General features: G+C 39.7%; 1 protein-coding gene across 4 annotated transcripts in view; it reads right to left on the reverse strand.

The window, feature by feature from the left end:
- The window catches only part of ASB7 (ankyrin repeat and SOCS box containing 7), a 51,532-nt gene that overhangs the window by 22,336 nt on the left and 6,244 nt on the right, over window positions 1-22,952 (reverse strand). For all 4 annotated transcript variants that reach the window (XM_043921339.1, XM_043921340.1, XM_043921341.1 and 1 more), the window contains 2 exons: window positions 20,962-21,084; window positions 18,795-19,057 (listed from right to left, as the gene is read on the reverse strand). In XM_043921339.1, the coding sequence (XP_043777274.1) occupies window positions 18,795-19,005 (211 nt within the window). In that variant the 5' untranslated portion in view covers window positions 19,006-19,057; window positions 20,962-21,084. The remainder of the gene's footprint in view (window positions 1-18,794; window positions 19,058-20,961; window positions 21,085-22,952) is intronic.

Here is a 22,952-nt window from a genome sequence, read left to right on the forward strand (position 1 = left end):
TTGCTCATTTCTATGATAAAACTAGACAGTATATTAAAAAGCAGAGACATCACTTTGCTGACAAAGGTTTACACAGTCAAATCTATGGTTTTTCTGGTAGTCATGTACAGATATGAGAGTTGGACCATAAGGAAGGTTGAGTGCTGAAGAATTGATGCTTTTGAATTGTGGTATTGGAGAAGACTCTTCAGAGTCCCTTGGACAGCAAGGAGATCAAACTAGTCAATCCTAAAGGAAATCAACCCTGAATATTCACTGGGAGGATTGATGCTGAAGCTCCAATACCCTGATGCTGGGAAAGATTGTGGATAGGAGAAGAAGGGGGCATCAGAGGATGAGACGGTTGGATGGCATCACTGACTCAATGAACCCGAGTCTGAGCAAACTCCAGGAGATAGTGAAGGAAAGGGAAACCTGGGGCTCTATAGTTTATGGGGTTGCAAAGAGTCAGACACAACTTAGTGACTGAACAACAAACAAATTTGTTTAAAAGACTACCTTTTCCTCAATTATTTATCCTGGTGCCTTTGCCACAAAAGTTTACCATACAAGTGTGGATCTATTTCTGAACTCCATTCTGTTTCACCAATCTAAAAGTGTATCCATACACCAATACCTGATTATCTTGATTACTGGAGCTTTATAGTAAGTTTTGATAGCAGGTAACATCCTCAAACTTTCTTTAAAACTGTTTTGGCCAATAAAGTTTAGAACCAACCTACCAATTTCTTCAAACAAGCCTGTTAAAATATTGATTGGAATATGCTAAATATTCCAAAAATGTAAACCTGTTCCAAATTATCTAAATACTATTTATTCTTCTAAACGTGAATACAGAACACCTCTCTAATTATTCAGATCTTCTTTAATTTCCCTCAGCAATATTTTGTACTTTTCAGTGTATTAAGTATTGTACATCTTTCATTACACTTATTACTAAACTTCGCTGCTATTATAATGAATTGCTTTACAGTTCATTCTCTAAATATAATTTGCTGGTACAGAGAAATAAAATTGACTTTTGTGTGTTGGCCTGTATACTCTGTAATCTAGCTAAATTCACTTTATAGTTCTAGACATCTCTGTAGATGTCTTACAATTTGCTAAATACACAATTATGTTCTCTGCAAATAAAGACAGCTTTACTTCTTCCTTTCCAATTCCAGGACTTTTATGTGAATAACAAAATGTGAATAAATGTAGTAAAAGCGTATACACTTGCCTTGTTCCTGATCTTAGAGGGAAAGCATTCAGCAGTTCATTTACTATGATGTAATTCTGTAGTCTTTGGAAAACCTGCAGTTTTCCACAAGTGCCTTTCTTTAGGGTTTGGAAGTTATCTTCTGCTTTTGGCTTGCTAAGAGTGTTACGATAAATGGGTATACTATATTGTCAACCCCTTCATGGATCACAGCCTTGGTGTGGTGAAGGGGCTTGCATAACTCAATGAAGCTATGAGCCATGCCGTGCAGGGCTACCCAAGACAGAAAGATCACTGTATAGAGTTCTGACAAAATGTGGTCCACCAGAGAAGTGGCAACCGACTCCAATATTCTTGCCCGGAGAATCCCACGGACAGCATGAAAAGGCAAAAAGATATTTGACTCCAGTATTCGTGCCTGGAGAACCCCATATACAGTATGAAAAGGCAAAACGATATGATGCTAGAAGATGAAGCCTCCAGGCTGGAAGGTGTTCACTATCCTACTGGGAAAGAGTGGAGGGCAATTACTAACAGCTCTAGAAAGAATGAAGCAGCTGGGCCAAAGTGGAAATGACACACAGTTGTGGATGTATCTGGTGGTGAAAGTAAAGTCTGATACAGTGAAGAGCAGTATTGCATATTAACCTGGAATGTTAGGTCCACTGTTAGGGTAAATTGGATTGTGGTCAAGCAAGAGATGGCCAAACAGAACACTAACATCTCAGGAATAAGTAAACTAAAATGGACGGGAATGGGAGAATTTAATTCAGATGACCATTACACCTACTACTGTGAGCAAAAATACCTTAGAAGAAACAGAATAGCCCTCACAGTCAACAAATGAATCTGAAACGCAGTTCTTGGGTGCAATCTCAAAAATGACAGAATGATCTTGGTTCATTTTCAAGGCAAACCATCCAACTTCACAGTAATCCAAGTCTATGCCCCAACCACTGATGCCAAAGAAGCTGAAGTAGACTGGTTCTATGAAGACCTACAACACCTTCTAGAACTAACACACAAAAAAGATGCCCTTTTCATCACAGGGGACTGGAATGCAAACGTAGGAAGTTAAAATGTACCTGGAATAACAGGCAAGTTGGGCCTTAGAGTACAAAATGAAGCAAGGCAAAGATTAACAGAGTTTTGCCAAAATACACACTGGTCCTAACAAACATTTTTTTCCAACAACATGAGAGACAACTCTACACATGGACATCACCAGACAGTCAATACCAAAATCAGATTTATGGTCTTTGCAGCCAAATATTAAGAAGCTCTACACAGTCGGTAAAAACAACTGGAGTTGACTGTGGTTCATATAATGAGCTCCTTATTGCAAAATTTAGGTTTAAATTGAAGAAAGTAGAGAAAACCATTAAGCCATTCAGATATGACCTAAATCAGATCCCTTATGATTACAGTGTGGAGGTGATGAATAGATTCAAGGATTAGATATGGCAGACAGAATGCCTGAAGAATTATGGATGGAGGTTCATAAGACTGTTCAGGAGGCAGTGACCAAAACCATCCCAAAGAAAAAGAAGTGGTTGTCTGAGGAGGCTTTACAAACAGCTGAGGAAAGAAGAGAAAGATATGCCCAACTGAACACAGAGTTTCAAAGAGCAGCAAAGAGAGATAACAGCCTTGTTAAATAAACAATGCAAAGAAATTGAGGAAAACAACAGAATGGGAAAGACTAGAGATCTCTACAAGAAAACTAGAGATACCAAGCGAACATTTCATGCAAGGGCATGATAAAGGACAGAAATAGTAAGGACCTAACACAAGTAGAAGAGTTTAAGAAGAGGTGGCAAGATTGCAGAGAAGAACTACATAAGGTCTTAACCACCTGGATAACCATGATGGTGTGGTCACTCACCTAGAGCCAGACATCCTGGAGTGTGAAGTCAAGTGGGCCTTAGAAAGCATGACTATGAACAAAGCTAGTGGAGGTGATGGAATTCCTGCAGAGCTATTTCAAATCCTCAAAGATTATGCTGTTAAAGTGCTGCACTCAATATGCCAGCAAATTTGGAAAACTCAGCAGTGGCCACAGGACTGCTGTGGAAAAGGTCAGTTTTCATCTCAATCCCAAAGAAGGGCAATGCCAAAGAATGTTCTAACTACCATATAATTGTGCTCATTTCACATGCTAGCAAGGTTATGCTCGAAATCCTTCAAGCTAGGCTTCAGCAGTATGTGAACCAAGAACTTCCAGATGTACAAGCTTGGCTTAGAAAAGGCAGAGGAACCAGAGATCAAATTGTCAACATTGAGAAAACAAGGCAACTCCAGAAAAACTTCTCCTTCACTGACTATGCTAAAGCCTTTGACTGTGTCAGTTCAGTTCAGTTGCTCAGTCATGTCCAACTCTTTGCACCCCATGAACTGCAGCAGGCCAGGCCTCCCTGTCCATCACCAACTCCTGGAGCCCACCCAAACCCATGTCCATTGACTGTGTTAGCCATTGACTGTGTGGCTAACAATAAACTGGAAAATTCTTCAAGAGACAGAAATACCAGATCACTTTACCTATCTCCCAAGAAACCATGGGGTCAAGAAAACAAAAACACACATAACCAATAATAAGTATCAGGTTTTCACTACAGATTCCGTAGACACTAAAAGGATAATAAGGAATATAATGAGCACCCTTGCAGTTCAAGAGTGTAACAGTTAGAACCAGACATGAAACAACTGACTGGTTCAAAATTGGGGAAGTGCTTCCCTGATGGCTCAGATGATCAAGAATCTACCTGCAGTGCAGGAGATCCGAGTTCAATCCCTGGGTCAGAAAGATCCCCTGGAGAAGGGAATGGCTACCCACACCATTATTCTTGCCTGCGAAATTCCATGGACAGAGAGGAGCCTGGCAGGCTACAGTCCATGGTGTCGTAAAGAATCGGACACAAGTTAGCAACTAAACAACATATTGTCGATTCCGTTTTCTGCATCTATTGGAATGATCATTTGGTATTTACTTTTATTCTATTAACAGGGTAAATTACTCTATATTTTCAGATATTAAGGAAAGTTTGCATTCCTGGGCTAAACACTCTTTAGCTGTGATATATTCTTTTTTACATAATGGTGAATGAGACTTGATAGTACTTTGTTAAGGGTATTTCTATCTGTTGTGGTCTGTTGTTTTCATTCCTTGAAATATCTTTACTTGGTTTCAGGGTACTACACACCTTATACAATAAGTCTAGGATCATTTCCTCAGTTTGTTAATGTTTATGCCTTTATTATTTGAAATAATTCAACAGAAAAGGCAGCCGGGTCTAAAGTTTTTAGTGTAGTTTTAGTTATGAACTAAGTTTCTTTGATGTAAACTAATTATTCTGTTTTTCCCTTGGGTCAGTTTTCGCCATTTGTGTATTTCAAGCAAACTGTCCATTCCTTCTAAATGGCAGAAGGGTGCTCATTATATTCCTTATTATTCTTTTAGTGTCTGCAGGATCTGTACTGAAAACCTATACTTGTTATTGGTTATGTGCATTTTTTGTTTTCTTCATCACCTTGAGGTTCATCAATTTTATTGATCTTTTCAAAGAACCAGCTTTTTCTTGGTTTCATCCATTTTCTCCATGATTTGTCCATTTTCAATTCCACTGATTTCTTTTCTTCTGTTTATTATTTCATTCCTATTCTTACTCTGAATGTAATTCTAGCAATACATAGAAACTGTACCCTGAGAGCCCCTTCCTCTCCCTTCCTTTGCACTGTTACTGTCATATACATTACATCTTTATATAAGCCCAACAACCGTTTTATAATTATTTATGTTGTCTTTTAAGAGATGAAAAGGGGGAAACGTATTTACATTGTCTATGGCAGCATGCTCCTAAGGGGGCCCCTCCCATAATCCCTGCCTCTTGATGCTCATGCCCTTGTGTAAATCTATCCCCATGCATATGAGCAGGACCTGTGACTTCCTGCTACCCCAAACAACCTGGCAAAGGTGACGGAATGCCACTACTGTGTATGTCATGATACACGAGGCTCCATCTTGCTAGCAGACTCACTGCAGCAACTCTCCTTGCTGCCGTCATGAACTAACAGGTCTTAGTGGGAAAGCCCACAGGACAAGAATCTGCAGTTTATCTCTAAGAACTACTGGCAACCATCAGCGAAGGCCCTCAGCCCTACACACCCAAGGGAATTATTCTGATGACAACCTGAGTGAGTTTTGAAGCAAGTTCTTCCCCAGTTAAGCCTACAGATGAGAACAGTCTGGCCAACACCTTAAAACTGGGAAGTAATAATAGCCATAGGAACAAATATACTGTTTTTTACATGCATAGTTACCTTTACCAGTGATTTTTACTTGTCCTGTGAATTTTGATTACATATGGTACTTTTCTTTCAGCTGAAAGGACTTCTTTCTTTGCATATGATGGTATGCTTAATAATGTTCCACAGGTTTGTGGGGCCCCTGAGTGAGGCTCTGACACTGCTTACAGCAAGCAAGAGAACCACCTCACATGTAACAGAAGACCTGGCAAATCAGACAGCTATATGGGCTTAGATAAGCTGACACATATTCCTGGAAATTTGGAAGGCTGATGCATGCTTAAGAAAGACCAGAGAGGACCCCAGTTATCTACTCATCTCTGGTTAAACATGAGGCCAGAAAATGAAAGTTGGGGCATACTGGTAAATTATCTGATTACTGAATGTGTCTCAAGCTAATACACAGATCTCATTGGCAAAGTAAAAGTCTTGCTGCCTCAAATTGCTTAAGCACAACCTCTGACCAGTTACTGGTCAAACATAAACTATTTTGACCATAAGCTATGTTAAATATCTTATTGTCGCTATTTTTCAAAGTTCTTTTTTATGTATGTTCCTCAGACTGGATAATGTTTATTGATCAATTTTCAAAGTCACCAATTCCTTCTTGGGCCAGTTCAAATCTCTGTTAATCACTCTAATGAATTCATTTGTTACTGTACTTTCAATTCTAGAATTTTTATATATATATAATTATCTATATTTTATATATATATACACACATATATACATATATAGTTGCTGTTGTTCAGTCGCTCAGTTGTGTCTGACTCTTTACAACCCCATGGACTGCAGCACGCCAGGCCTCCCTGTCCATCACCATCTCCTGGAGTTTACTCAAACTCATGTCCATCGAATCGGTGATGCCATCCAACCATCTCGTCCTCTGTCGTCCCCTTCTCCTCCTGCCCTCAATCTTTCCCAGCATCAGGGTCTTTTCTAATGCGTCAGCTCTGCACATCAGGTGGCCACAATACTGGGGCTTCAATTTCTTTATTGATCATCCCTATTTGATGAGTCACTGTCACATGTTGACATTTCATTCTTTGAACATGGTTTCCTTAGTTCTTTGAACACCTTTATAATAGCTATTCTGAAATTTTGTTAAATGTAGCATCTGCCTCTTCACAGACACTTTGTATTAGCTAGTTTCATTTCCTATGTATGAGCAATACATTCCAGTTTCTTAGTAAGTCTCTTGATTTTACTGAAAATTGAACATCTTAGACTATATCACAGCATCCTTGAATTTTGATCCTTACCTCTTCTAGGTCGGCTGCTGTCACTATTAGTTTTAGTGAATTGCCTAAACTAATTCTACAGTTTGTCTTCCTTAAGAGTATACAGGGTGTCTCTGCTCAGTTGTTATTATCAAAGCATGGCTTCTAGGGGCTGCTCCTAGGAGTAACTGATGTTTGACCAGTAACTGGTTTGAGATCGTGCTTAAGCAATTTGAACCAGTAAGGTCTCCATTCTTTGTCAAGGAGGTCTGTGTGTAGGTTGATACACACATTTAATAATCAGACAATTTACAAATATGTCACAGCTTTCATTTTCTGGCTTCAAGTTCAAAGAGAGATGAGGAGATAACTGGGGTTCTCTCTGGTCTTTCTTAGCATGCAGCGGCCTTCCAAATTCCCGGGAATACATAGCAGCTTATCAAAGCCCACATGGCTATCTCGTTTGTCAGGTCTCCTGTTAAATGTGAGTCGGCTCTTTTGCTTGCCTCAACTGGTATTAGAGCCTCAGTCAAGTAGCTGCGCTGCTGGCCTTTGCAGTTTATTCACCACCTAGATCAAGACCAGGGTTATTTTCAACGGCAGTCCAGGCACGGGGCATTTCCATGGGCTCCAAAATCAGGTCAGTCCCTTCCACCGCAGGATTCCAGCTCTCCTGACACTGTGACACGGAGCTTGCTGGAGAGCAGACAGAGTAAATGGGAACAGCCACTTTGGGCTCTATTTCTTCTTTTTCAGGTTTAAGTTAAAAAATAACTGATTTAAGATGGCTTGTCTTTCCTACTCAAACATCTAAAGCTATAAATTCCTCTCTAAGCACTGCTTTAGTATATCCCACAAATTCTGATATGCTGTGCTTTCACTATCGTTGAGCTCAAAATTTGATTTCCAAACGCCTGAGGCTGTCCTAGATATGTTATTGTTGTTGATTTCTAATAGAATTTCATTGCAGTTAGGGAATATACCCTTAAACTTCTACTTTTAAACTTTTACTTTTAACCTTTACTGACACTTACTTTATTGCCAGCATATGGTTTATCCTAATGTCCATAACATGCACACAAAAAGAATGTATATTCTGGAGGTGCTGGGTGCTATTTTCAAAAATAATATGTCAATGTGTTTGATGATGTTTTTAAGATTTTCTTTAGATATTGATATTTTAAAGCTAGTTGTTCTATCAATTGCTGAGAAATGTTAGAATATTCAAGATTGTGAAATTGTCCATTTCTCCCTTTCGTTGTCAATTTTTTGCCTCACGTATTTTGAAGTCCCCTTTTCGGGTGCCTGCACATTTTGTGAGTGTTATTCCTCATAGTGAAGTGCCCCATTTGTCACTATGAAATGTCTCTGTTTAGTTCTGATAGTAGCCTATGTCTTGGAATCTATTTCATATGCCACTAACGTAGCCTCTCAGGCTTTCACATGCTTGCCATTTGCATGGTATATTTCCATGACATATCCCATCCATCTACCTACTTTCAACCTACCTGTACCTTTATATTTAAAGTGTATCTTTGTAAGCAGCATATAACTGAGTTTTGTCTACTTACCTTTCTGATAATTTCTAGATTTTCATCAGAGTGTTTTGTCCATTAATGTTTAATGTAATTACTGATATAATTGATTTAATTTACCATTTTATTATTTGTTTTCCATTTGTCTCCTAGTCTCTCTTCTTTCCTTTACTACCTTTTTTTAAATACTATCAGAACAGTTTTTAGCATTCCATTTTAATTTCTCCACTGATGTTCTAGCCATACTTCTTGCATTATCTTTTGGTTTTTTTTTAAACTGGTTGCTCTAAGGATTAAAATATATACACTAATTTGGTCAAAAACATTACCAGAATATTTACAGAGGTTATTATATGCTTCCCATCTGTGTTTAAAAGCTCAAATAGTTTTGGACATTATAAAATCCTAAAAGTGGGAAAGTCAGAATTTTACAGAATATATGTAAATAGGGATATGTAAATAGGGATAGTGTGACTGCAGAACTGAAGTTTTTAACTTAACTGGTAAATACAGGCATATATTTTACTGCACTACACTTTACTGCACTTTAGAGATACTAACTACGTTTTTTAAAAATTGTAAGTTGGCAACATCACCTACAGCAAGTCAATCAGTGCCATTTTCCAACAGTATTTGCTCACTTTATCTCCCTGTATAATATTAGGATAATTCTTGAAATATTTCAAACTGTTTCATCATTATTACATTTGTTATGGTGGTCAGTTATCTTAGATGTGACTATTTCAATTATTTAGGGTTGCCCCAAAACACACCCATGATAAGACAGTCAACTTAATGAATGTTGTATGTGTCCTGACTGCTCCACCAACCAACCATTCCCCAGTCTCTCTCTCTTCTCAGGCCTTCCTATCTCCTGGGACACAAATGATCAGGCCTTTAATTGTTGAAAATGAAGAGTCACATGTCTCTCACTTTAAATCAAAAGCTAGAAATGATTAAGCTTAGTTGAGGAAGATGTTGAAAACTGAGACACGCCAAAAGCTAGCTTCTTGTGCAAAACAGTTAGCTAAGATGTGAATGCAAAGGAAACATTCTTGAAGGAAATTAAAAGTGCTACTCCAGTGAACACAGGAATAATAAAACTGTGGAGCAGCCTTTTTTATGATATGGAGAAAGTCTGAGTGGGCCAAACAGAAGATCAAACAGCCACAACATGCCCTAATTTAGCCAAAGCCTAATTTGAGAAGGCCCTAACTCACTTCAGTTACATGAAGGCTGCAAGAGATGAGGAAACTTCAAAAAAAGAAAAAAAGATCTGAAGCTAGCAGAGGTTGATTCATGAGGTTCCAGGAAAGAGGCCATCTCCATAACATCACAATGTAAGATGAAGCAGCACGTGCTGATGTAAAAGTTGCAGCAAATTCTCTAGAAGATAATTAATAAAGATGGCCACACTAAACAACAGTGATTCAATGTTATTGGAATAAGAGGCTACCTAGGACTTTCATAGTTAGAGAAGTCAAAGCCTGGCTTCAAAGCGTCAGAGGACAGGCTGACCCTTGTTAATGCAGCTGGTGACTTTAAGTTGAAGCCAGTGCTCATTTACCATTCCAAAATCTGAAGGCACTTAAGAATTATATCAAACTACATTGCCTATGCTCTGTAAACGGAACAACAAAGCCTGGATGACAGTACATCTGGGTATAACACAGTTTACTGAATGTATGAAGCCCAAAGTCAAGAACTGCTGCTCAGAAATAAAGATTCCTTTCAAATATTACTGCTCATTGGCAATGCAACTAGTCATCCAAGAGCTATGCTAGAGATATAAGTAAGATTAATGCTGTTTTCACACCTAACACAATATCCATTCTGCAGTTGATGGGTTAAGGCATAATTTCAACTATGACATTTTATTGCTGAAGAAATACATTTCCTAAGGCTACAGATGCCATAGTGATTCCTCTGATGGATGTGGGAAAAGTAAATAGAAAAATTTTTAGAAAGAATTCACCATTCTAGATGCCATTTAGAACATTCACAACTCAGAGGAAGGGCACAAAATATCAATATTAAGAGTTTGGAAGAAGTTGATTCCAAATCTCATAGATGATGCTGAGAGGGTCAAGACCAACGCAGGAAGGAACTGCAGATTACTTAGCAAGGAAACTAGAATTAGAAGTGGAGCCTAAAGACCTGAGTGACTGAATCACTGCAATCTCATGATGAAATTTCAACAGATGAGGAGTTGCTTCTCATGGACAAGTAATGAAAGTGATTTCTTAAGATGGAATCTCAAGTGAAGACGCTGTGGAGGTTGTTGAAATCACAACAAAGAATTCAGAATATTACATAAACTTAGTCGATAAAACAGCAATAGGGTTTGACAGAATTAACCCCAATTTTGAAAGCCGTTCTGCCGTGAATAAAATGCTATCAAACACACTGCAGGCTATAGGGGAAGTCATTTGTGAAAGGAAGAGTTAATTGATGTCAATTAAGTCAAATGAAGTCAAACTTCATTTTTTCATATTTTAAGAAATTGCCACAGCCACTCCAGCCTTCAGCAGCCTCCACCTTGATGAGTCAGTAGCCATCAACATGAGGCGAGACCCTCTGCTAGCAAAAGGATAACAACTCACTGAAGGCTCAGATGACGGCTAGCAATTTTTTTAGCAATAAAGCATTTTTTAACTCAAGTATGTACATTGTTTCTTTCGACAGGTCCCAGACTACACTACAGTATAAACATAACTTTTATATGCACTGGGAAACCAAAAAATTCCAGTGACTCCCCCTACTGCAACATTTGTTTCACTGTGATGGTCTGGAACTGAACCCTCAGTATCTGAGGTATGCCTGCCGCTACACATGCTATAGACAGCACAGGTTTAGATTAAACTAAAGACAGCCTCATATTACCTTTTTCCCCTCTTGGAATACAGACAGTGTTAGTTAATACAAAGTTGCTCGTTTTCTCTGTGAGACTGGCTTTGTCCCGCAGTGGCAGCAAGCACACGTCACGCAGCTGCTCCCCAGCCAGGCTGCCTTCTGCGGTCACATCCCTGTCACCACAGCACAGAGGGGTAACTTCTGGGCTCTTGAGTTTTGACAGATCTGCGTGATCACTCACTGGTAGTTTCACTGTGCAGGTGTACAGATCTGCCTACAAGATCCAATCCTTTAATGTACCTGAGATTAAAAATTTCTGGTAGGGTGAAAGGCTTAACTTAAACCTCTATGTCTTCCCCCCGGCTCCCCCACCAATTGCTTTGGCTAACTTTCTCCTGCTCATTCAGTAAATGACAACTCTTTTCTTCTTAACCCTCAGCCCCCAAACCTTAGTTATTCTTGGTTTCTTTCCCTCTCACCTCACAGTCAATCTATCATCACATCGTGTTGTCTCCATTTTCAAAATATATCCAGAATCTGACCACTTCTCAATACATTCACTGCTATCACAGAGCCCAAGCCACGGATATCTCTCACCTGAACTATTTCAAAGTGTCGGACAGGTTTTCTGATTTTTCCCCTGCTCATCTACAATCTCTCTCAGATCAGCCACAGTGAGTCTTTCAGGAAGTTCATATCATTCCTCAGTTAAGAAGTGGTCAATGGCACCCCTCCCTTCTCACTCAGAGCAAAGTTAAAGGTCTAGGAGCTACAGAACATGTCACTGACTCTCATGAGCCCTGTTTGGTCCCCTCTCCCATCATTCTGCTGCAGCCACCATCTTCCTGGCTTCTTCTTGAAAGTGCTAAGATGTTCCCAACCTAGAGTTTTCACGTATCACTTTTCTCCCAGATACCTACAGGGCTTGGTCTTCATTTCTTTCAGGCCTCAGCTAACATGTCACGTTAGAGACCTTCCGTGAATACCTAATTTAAAACAGCAGTCTGTACCTCTTTATCCCTTCTCTGCTTCTTTTCTCTTCATGATCTGATATCGTATACTGTCAGTTACTGAAACGTAAGCGTCATGACAGTAGGGACTTTATTTTGTTACTGTAGTCCCAGCCCTCTGAACAGGGCCTGGCACAAAGCAGGTGCTCAGGAAACGCATGTTGGGGTCAGGGAGATGAGGCTGCAGTCCTGATCAGGGAGCAACGCCTGAAGTCTTGGGCCCTTTCACTGAGTTCACAATGCTACAACCAGTGAGCTCTTCCATCTGCTTCTCCCACTCCTCTCTGTCACACGGCTCACCACTGTCCCCAAAATAAATGACTGGATATGCTCCAATCACGCTGAATTTCAGTTCCTAAAACCAAACATGCTCCCTTTTTACTTCAAGCCTTCATCAGTGTCCTCTGTGTTTGGAATAACGCCACAGCTCCACCCTTCCAGCACCCTACATGGCCTCACCTTTCACGACCGCAACCCAGGCACGCTTTCTGCAGCAGGCCGTCCCTGACCCTCCTGCCACCTCCACCCCAACAACAGTGGGTGGCGGCTCATAGACCGTGCTCAGCTCAGTCTCTTGGGACTGCATTGTCTTCTCATGGGTCACACAGAATCAGTTTACGGGGGGAACTGACGGTGAGCAAATTACTCACCATTCTGTGGCTGAGTTTTCTCAGCGCTCGCTTACTTAACCTCATGAACAGCTGTGCAGAATCAGGCTGATGCTAAATGTTCAACAAATGCTGGCTATAAATCCATCCCCCCACTAGACTGTGGAGTGTCAGAAGTGGAACATAATGATTAGGCCCACATCTCAGGGCATGGCCAAGGCCTAGCATATGTCAGGCACTCAACAAATACCCAACAATACCTGAACAAGTGGCCAACTGGCCGCCTCCTCCTCCTCTACCTGTGTGGATTCTCTCTCTGTGTGCAGAGGTGGGGGAGGGAGGAGAGAGAGAGGAAAGCGAATCCCTGTTTCTGTGCATTTCTCCCTGCCCCATGTTTGAATTTTTGACTTCATTTCACCTTAATGTCCACCACAAAATAAGCTTATTAACAGGATGGGGCCAACCTAACTGGAAGTTTAAAAGCTCTTAAAGAAACTGTGGTTTAAGGAAAAGAGCAGGTATGAAGAATTCAGGCACTTTTCTAATCCTACCAGAAGACTGGCCATCTCAATCAATATTTTTTAATAATAATAATAATAAAGGATCAGCCCTGTCTCTGTAAAGCTGGGGAACAATTATCTTAGGTAACTGGTGCTTGCTGCTTCTCTCTCTCTCTCACTGAGAACAATACCGATATGGGTTCTGTCCTCACAAAGCCTCAAACTAGAAGAGAACTAAACAGAATACTACAAAAAGAATTTACTATTATTATATTATTAATTGATAAAATAAACTATTATTTCACTGTTTGTGACAGGAGCTACAATACAAAGGTACAAAGCCTAACAGTACCATATCACAGAGAGGTGTGACCAAGTCCGGATGGTGAGGGAAGGCTTCCCAGAGAAGTGTGGGGAGAGGTGAGTGAAGCAGGATGGGCCAGGGGAAGGGGGAGGCTCAGAGACAAACTAGGAGACACGGCAGATGAGCAGATGCTGCAGGGCCACGAGGTGACATTAGGGACTCAGTGCTGGTCAGGAAGCAACAGTCAGAACTGGACATGGAACAACAGACTGGTTCCAAATAGGAAAAGGAGTACGTCAAAGCTGTATATTGTCACCCTGCTTATTTAACTTATATGCTAAGTACATCATGAGAAACGCTCGGCTGGAAGAAGCACAAGCTGGAATCAGGATTGCCGGGAGAAATATCAATAACCTCAGATATGCAGATGATACCACTCTTATGGCAGAAAGTGAAGTGGAACTAAAAAGCCTCTTGATGAAAGTGAAAGAGGAGAGTGAAAAAGTTGGCTTAAAGCTCAACATTCAGAAAACTAAGATCATGGCATCTGGACCCATCACTTCATGGGAAATAGATGGGGAGACAGTAGAAACAGTGTCAGACTTTATATTTTTTTGGGCTCCAGAATCACTGCATATCGTGATTGCAGCCATGAAATTAAAAGACGCTTACTCCTTGGAAGGAAAGTTATGACCAACCTAGACAGCATATTAAAGAACAGAGACATTACTTTGCCAACAAAGGTCCACCTAGTCAAGGCTATGGTTTTTCCAGTGGTCGTGTATGGATGTGAGAGTTGGACAGTGAAGAAAGCTGAGCGCAAAAAAATTGCTAGTTTTGAACTATGGTGTTGGAGAAGACTCTTGAGAGTCCCTTGGATTGCAAGGAGATCCAACCAGTCCATCCTAAAGGAGATCAGTCCTGGGTGTTCATTGGAAGGACTGATGCTGAAGCTGAATTCCAATACTTTGGCCACCTCATGCGAAGAGTTGACTCATTGGAAAAGACCCTGATGCTGGGAGGGATTGGGGGCAGGAGGTAAAGGGGATGACAGAGGATGAGATGGCTTTGGATGGCATCACCGACTCGATGGACATGAGTTTGAGTAAGCTCTGGGAGTTGGTTATGGACAGGGAGGTCTGGTGTGCTGTGGTTCAGTTCAGTTCAGTTCAGTCGCTCAGTCATATCCAACTCTGCGACCCCATGAATCGCAGCACGCCAGTTCATGGGGTCGCAAAGAGTCGGACACAACTGAGCAACTGAACTGAACTGAACTGAACTGCCCCGAGAGAAGGGGGAAGCCACTGATGGATTTTAAGACGACATACTTTAACTGTCATTTTTAACAGATCACTCCATTTGGAGACTGGCCATGAGGGTGCTGACTGGAAGCAGGGATGAAAGAGACATTTAAGAGTTCTGGTGAGGAATAAGGTCTCCATACCCAGAAGTAGGACAGTGCCTCCAATGAAAGGAAGTGAAATGATCTGACAACTATTTAGAAGGATAGTTTCTAGGTTTCTGGCATAGCTTTGGTGCCATTTACTACAAAAGAACACGGTCAAGCAGCAGCTCATGTTGTGCTATGAGCCACGAGTGAGGAGACGCTGAACAGGCAGCCCTGGTCTGGAGATCAGAAGCCAGGCCAAGACGAAATACAGAGCGTGTCTAACAGCACACAGGGCCAAGGCGAGCGGAGAGCAGAAGGGCTCCACTCCTATTTATGTTCCCAAATTGACACATAATGAGCTATTAAAAACTACTCCATGAAGTTCTTATTCTACTAAGGAAACGTGAAAAAGAAGGAAGTAAAACGTGCCATACAAGAATAAGTGAGGGATTTCTGCAAAATATGTAATTCTGTTGTTTTAAAATTTTATATGGAAATGCAAAGTAATAAGATTAGCCAGGGCTTCCCAGGTGGCTCAGTGGTAAAGAATCTGCCTGCCAATGCAGGAAATGCGGGTTCAATCCCTGGGTTGGGAAGATCCCCTGCAGAAGGAAATGAAAACCCACTCCCATATTCTTGCCTGGGAAATCCCATGGACAGAGGAGCCTGGCAGGCTGTAGTCCATGGGGCAGCAAAGAGTCAAATACAATGTAGCAGCTGAGATACCAACAACAAGCATTAGCCAAGACAATCCTAAAGAACAGGGAGCGGAGATCTGCTCTTCCAGATATTAAAGCTTCTTAGAGAACAATAATTTACAACAATACTATACTCACCTAGGGACATCCTGACAATAGAATTAATGGAACCATAAATGTTGGCATGAGAAAGAAGGGATGATGTAGGCTTCCTTAATCTATGAAATTGTAACTGCGTGATACACCAAAACCAACTCTGGATGAATGAAGGTCCTAAACATCATGAAACTTTTTAGAAAAAAATATAGGCAAATAATGACCCTGTGGTATGATGTACAAGACACAGAAAGCACAACTCATAAGCCAAAAGAAAACACAATTTACTTAAAATGTAAACTTCTGCCCAATAAAAACAAGCAAAACAAGAAAGTGAAAAAAAAGCTACCAACTGGGAGAAGACTGTTGCAACATGTAACTAACAGCAGAGAGTATACAAACAACTCCTACAAGCAATCAGAGAAAGACACACAAGCAGCCCAGTCCCACAAGGCTTTGTTCCTCATGTTGCTTTTGCAGGGAGCAGGGGAAGAAGCAAGCAAATCACACAGAAGAGCAAACCACTTGGCGATATACTCCGGGCAAAGGCAGGGGTCTAGGCCCTCTCATACCTGCTAGGGACAGAGCCATTAGCAACCTTCTTTGGAGGACAATTTGTCAATATCCATTAAAAAAAAAAAAAATGATCCTTTGATTGTACTTCTAGGAATTATCCAAGAGATAAACTCACACATGTAAAAAGATTAGTCAAGGACATTCTCTGTAATAGTGTTCCTAGAAGAAGAAAATGAAAAATTAGAATGTCCAACAAAAGGGAGTAAGTTTAAAGAAATTACATCCATACAATGGAATCAGTGACAAGGGAACTATCACTTAGTGAACTGTTTTATGAAAAAATCAAGATGCAGAACCAACAATTAACAAAAGGGAAGCAGGCGAGGAGGTGGCGGGTAGAAAAATATGCACACATAGATGCACAGACTCTCTCTTCAGGGACACAAAAGAATTCAGTAAGAGTGCTTCTGGGAAGGAGAGGAAGAGATCCGCGCTGAAAGGCAGACGCTTCCCTCTCAACAGTCTGTTCATTACACCTTTCCTTTAGATGTTAATCATGTATATGGATCACGTGTTACCTTCCCAACAAATAAAATGTCCTATTGAGAAACTTTCAGCCTCTCTCAAAAAATAAAAAAGGATGACTTAAACAAATGATAGTATATCCATAGTAATAAACACTACCTAGCAGTTGAAATGGAGAAAGAAATGGCAACCCACTCCAGTGTTCTTGCCTGGAGAAACCCAGAGACAGGGGAGCCTGGTGGGCTGCCGTCTATGGGGTAGCACAGAGTCGGACACGACTGAAGCAACTTAGCAGCAGCTGAAAAAAACAGACTAAACCTACATGTGCTTCCCAGGTGGCACAGTGATAAAGAATCTGCCTCCAATGCAGGAGAAGTAAGAGATGTGGGTTTGATCCCTGGGCCAGGAAGATCCCTGGAGGAGGAAATGGCAACCCACTCCAGTATTCTTGCCTGAAGAATTCCATGGACTGAGGAGCCTGGCAGTCTATAGTCCATGGGGTCATAACAAGTTGGATGTAACTGAGTGACTAAACACACACACATAAACCTGTATGTATTACTATGGGATAGGTACAAGACTTCTTTTTGGGGACAAGACTTCTTTTCGGGGTAATGGAAATGTTTCAAAGTTGGTTGTGGTGAAAGATGAGTAATTGATCTTTCTTTTTTAATTAGTTTTTTAAAAGCAAGGCTAGCAGATGCAGAAAGTAACACAACTAGGTAGAATTTAAAAATCTGAATTCGGTTCCTTCATTTTACTAAGCAGTATCAGAATTTTAACTATTCTGATTCTATACCCACTTCTTAGTTTTTCCAGATCTTTCTTCTGGCATTCCTCATACAGTACTCCTTCATGGCCTTCCACACTGAGGTTTTCAAGTTTCAAGGTTAAATGAGGCATAAGCAAGGGCCACAAGGAGGAGCGGAGGACAGCCACAAAGGAGGCCCAGGCCGGGGAACGGCAGGGTCCTGTCAACGGCCAGATATTTCGGGGATATAATTCTTATTTCAGGGCCACTCAGACATGTGATGATTTCTAGTCTCAGTTTAGCAGTGGCTTGCAGTTAGTCCACGATCACAGCCTTCATATTCCTATCTTCACAAAATCCTCATGACAGCTGTGCATTTTCCGTACTTCAAAATAGTTTCCCAGTTTGACTAGTCAAAGTACACCATAGAAATGGAACTAAATGATTGTTAATAAGCAATCCAGGCCCCAGAGTAGTACATAATGAATCCTGAGTTCCAACTAAGCTGCTTTACATCATAATTTACAAAATAATATGAGTACAAAAAAATACACTTGTTCACCCTGTACACTTGTACAAGTGTTCACCTTGTACACTTTAGGAAAATAAATTAAGTGGAAATCTAATTGGGAAAAAAGTAAGTTTAAGACAATTATTAGTTACTATTAATTATGGGAATGGACAGTTTTTCAAAGCAAAAACATAAAATGGCAAATGTAGCTTCCAACTATATATAAAATTAGACCTCAGATAATCTTGAAGGATACCTAGAAACTCTGTGCAATTCTAGAAAAGGCAAGAGCTAAAAACAGTAATAAAAGCATCTAAAAATGCTTTTAGAAGAGATAAATTCAAAAGATAGGGTATCATGAAGGCCATGGTATTTTTAGGGACCTATGGTATCTCTGTCTGCTTGAGCAATTCTCAACAGGGGGAACTTGAGCAATTCTTAGTTGTTGGGACCACAGCCACTTCTGCTTCTGAAACAAAGCAAGGGGACAACCTGAAGAAGGGTTGCTTTTAGTTGAAATAAGCTGGGGAAATCTGGCTATATAGAAACTAGAGTTACAAGGGGAAAAAAGGCACATTCAACAAAGCAATTTTTCAGACAATCTGGTTTTAAACAAAACTCAGCATAATTATAACATCTTTACAAAGGAGAGAAGTCGAGTATCAGAAAAAAGAAGCATTAGAAATTATATATACATGCACACATTACTTTAAACTAAATAGAATTTCATTTGTTTCTCCTTGGGGAAACAAGGTTTGCTCCTAGTAAACTCACCTCCATGCTCTAGAAATACTCGAACACATCTTTCCTTTCCTCTTGCTGCAGAGAAATGAAGCAAGGTCCAGCCATTAGCATCCCGGCCATTTGGAGAGTAGCCTTGCTCTAACATCTTCCGCACTGTGTGAACATCCCCGGCAGCCACTGCAGCTTGAATCTGCAACTCTTCCTGGAGTTCAGGGTTCCTTCGACAATGGTGGTGTAACATCCTAGCTGAGTCCACTTTTTTACAAAGGATTCATTAGGTCACAGGGATCAGCCTTGAAGGGTAGGCACAATACACAAAATTTAGAATACTTGACACCTGACAGTGTGTTCATTAAATATCCCAGAATTTTCCATTGCTAACTCATGTAAGCCTTAGTGATGACAATTGATACTATAATAAATTAACATGTATCTGTTTTGACCAGAACTTTCAGTTCTAAGATTATTAAAGATTTCAAAAAGAAAGCAAGGCATAAAGTTCTAAAATGCTGAAACAGGAAATTTTCTCTTACAGCCTTTTGTAAATTCAAAGCAAATATCAATGAATACAACATAAAAGGGAAGGTGATGCTGGGCAGCTGAAGATGGATACAACAGAGGAAGCAAATGAGCACTTGTTTTAGGATTTCACATTTATCTAAAGCACATGGAAAATTTAAGTTATAAACTATTCAAGAAATCTATCACACATCAATCAGTGAAATACTGAGTATCAAATGGACAATTCATAGACTAGGAAGACAAAAGACCTCCAACTATGAGAAGCAGTTTAACATTTAAAAAAAGGCAAAGACCTTTAGGCTGGTCTCCCAAAATATTTCAATAATATTTTATTTTTAGCCCCAAAGAGTGGAAATCTGGGGGGGATGGGAAGGGGAAGTAGGTGGGGTTAAGCACATTAGAGAAAAAAAATGTGCAGATTATATTTACATTCCTTTCATTTCTGTTTCTCTATCTATCCTTTCCACTTTAGGAAACACGATTTACTACTCCTCCTTTTCTGCCACATTTCTCTGGCACTTTTCTAATTTGCATTTTCCAGAAGTTTTATTCTACAAATATGCAAAGTAGCAACATCATAAAAAATATTTTAAAAGAAAAGAAGTCTAAACAATCTGTTGATTAACCACATAAAAAAGTAAAAGTAGTATATTGAATTTCTACACTTTCTAATAGGTCAAAAGAGGTGTGTACTCAAACTCAGTATAAAATGAGATTTCCTTCATGCAAATAGGAAAAGTTCAAATTGAACTGATGAAAAGTTACATCTTATATGTGTATACAAAAACTTTTTTTAGTGTATTTTTAAGTTTTTAAATACACACAGAAACTTAAAACTAACATAATTTTAAGAAGCCATTCCACCTGGGCTAACTTTAAGGACTAGATTAGACTCACCTCCTAATGAGTAGCTTCCACTTCTAAAAAAAAAAAAATTATGTGAAAGTCCCTTAAAGACATTCTGGTCTCATATGTAGGTTAGACATCTTGGGACAATCTTGTTACCAATAATAATTTACCTTGGAACACTTATCCCTATAGATGGTACAAAGGTCAGCTTAAGGTAACTTAGGTCATAACTTAGCTCAGCGGTGTAATCAAATATCCTACCTTGTTTATACACAGAAATTGGTTATTATTGATACAAACTCCTAAGTATCATTACAAAGTAAAGTAATTTAAAAAATATCAGACCACTGCTACAAAGAACTGTTTCCTCAACAAAAACTCGAAAATGAGAAATTTCCTGACAATTTGTTTTGATTTCCCCTTATCTTTCCACTTAATTACTTTTTTAACTGACATTAAAATTAAGTCTCTTGCCTTAGAAATTTTAAAACCAAGAATCCTTCTGGGCTAGGTTTTTGCTTATTTTTAGCATTATAAGGGAAGGTAAAAACCATTCGAAGAAATTCACAGAAACTACTACTGTATACTCAAAACAATCACCTTTAACAGATTTTTTTTTTTTTTTTTTAAACTGGGATGATTACCTTGGCACTTAAACAAGGCATTCTATACAGGGAAAAAGATTTAAACAATATCAAAACAAACCCAGATTTTCTTTAAGCAAGTGTTGTGTTTAGTATACATTAGGTAATCTGAATGAGAAATAAAAATGAAATGGATTTTCCCCTAGAACAGCACAGACAACCTATGTCACTCAGTCACTTACCTTATGAAAGAATGCCCCTTTTCCTGATATGTGGATTGCCTAATAATCATTGTGCACATACAGCATTGTGAGTGGGGGCTTAGAGTGTCTCCAGATTATGGTGTTAATAAACTCTTTCTTAACCTGAAAACAAATGAAATAACAATCATGGAAAATTTTCTAAAAATAATAAAGAACCATAGCTGCCTAAATAGTCTACCTTTTGATGAGCTAACATTTCAGCACATTACAACAACTTACAGAGCAAAGAAAGAACTCAAATCAATTCTTAGAAGAAATTATCTCAACATCTACATTAATCTCCAACATGGTATAGGATATGATTTATTGGGGGAAATTTTTTATTTTTTTTTCTGAAAAGGCAGTTGTTTTTTTTTTTAAATAAAGAAAATAATAAATCACGTACTTGGAATTTGGAAGCAAACACAAATTTTTTGGGGGGTCTATTCAGAATATATTTTCAGAACTGAATTACTTTTTAAGTGACATCATTAATTTCTTGCTCTTTCTAAACAATGAAAATACATGTGCCTACAATACAGTAGGTAGCCAGGGCCAAAATGGGATCTATGACACTAAAAGGAGGTTGTCTTTTTTTTTTTTTTGGAGGTTGTCTTTAAATGCTTGTTTTTCGTATATGCAAAAGACATCATGTTAATAATTCTGAAACTATTATGCCATTATGCATACACCAAACTAGGCAAAGATTAACAATAGTCTTGCTGGCTTCTCCCATATGAATTCTGAAAAAATTCTCTACAACTAAAAGAAAAGGGATCTTTCTTCACGTCCATTAAATCCTAGATCTATGAATTCCACTAGGGTTAAGAACACATGCAAAGTGACTTCCACACATTACACCAGAAACCCTCCAGGAATTTCTCACTGGGAGAACTGCCATCCCATTCTAGTGGGGTGGGTGTGCCAAGCCCTCTGTCACTTAAACAAGGAAAGGTCACACTGCCCAGCACCTGGATGAGCTATGGGGAAAAGTGGCAGTCACAGGCAGTCACAGGCAGTCACAGGCAGCAGACCAGAATTTTCAACCAACCCAAATCAGTGCAGACTACTTTGACCCTTACCTCTTTTCACAACCTATTCTTCCTTGTCAAATTTCTTCAAGGAAACCAAAGACTCTGCAAACATGCACTTGGAAATAAATAATATTTAGCTTAAAACTGCCTAACACTTTTAAATAAACAAACTAGGCATGATCAGCACTCCTACACGGCAAGCTATAAAAACTACAAAGCCGAGGAGATAGTAAAGGACAGGGAAGCCTGGCGTGTTGCAGTCCAGGGGATCGCAGGGTCGGACACGACAGAGAGTGAACAACAACAACATGTATGGACGTGAGAGTTGCACCATAAAGAAGGCTGAGCACCGAAGAATTGATGCTTTCGAACTGTGGTGTTGGAGAAGACTCTTGAGAGTCCCTTGGACTGCAAGGAGATCAAATCAGTCAATCTTAAAGGAAATCAGTCCTGAATATTCATTGGAAGGTCTGATGCCGAAGCTCCAATACTTTGGCCACCTGATGCAAAGAGCCGACTTACTGCAAAAGACCCTGATGCTGGGAAAGATGGAAGGTAAAAGAAGAGCAAGGCAGAGGATGAGATGGTTAGACAGCATCACTGACTCAATGGACATGAATACTCTGGGAGACGGTGGAGGACAGAGGAGCCTGGCGTGCTGCAGTCCTTGGGGTCACAAACAGACACAACTTAGCAACAGAACAACAACAAGCCTTACAGAAATGGTTGACGCTGGAACTGGGCAGGAAATATAGAAGATGAGCCTAGAGAATCTTACAGTGCCAAAAGAGAAGGAAGTACTCCAAGAAAAATGCAAAGATGGAGGCGGGGGGTGTGATATGTCAAGGGGATACAGGAGCTAACTAGAAGAGCTCTCAATAGCCAAGGTGGAACAAACCGAACAAGAATCAAAGTACTATTAGATACTAACCCAAACTACACACAAGTAACAGTAAG

The sequence above is a fragment of the Cervus elaphus genome, chromosome 13, assembly GCF_910594005.1.
Source record: "Cervus elaphus chromosome 13, mCerEla1.1, whole genome shotgun sequence".
Lineage (NCBI taxonomy): Eukaryota > Metazoa > Chordata > Mammalia > Artiodactyla > Cervidae > Cervus > Cervus elaphus.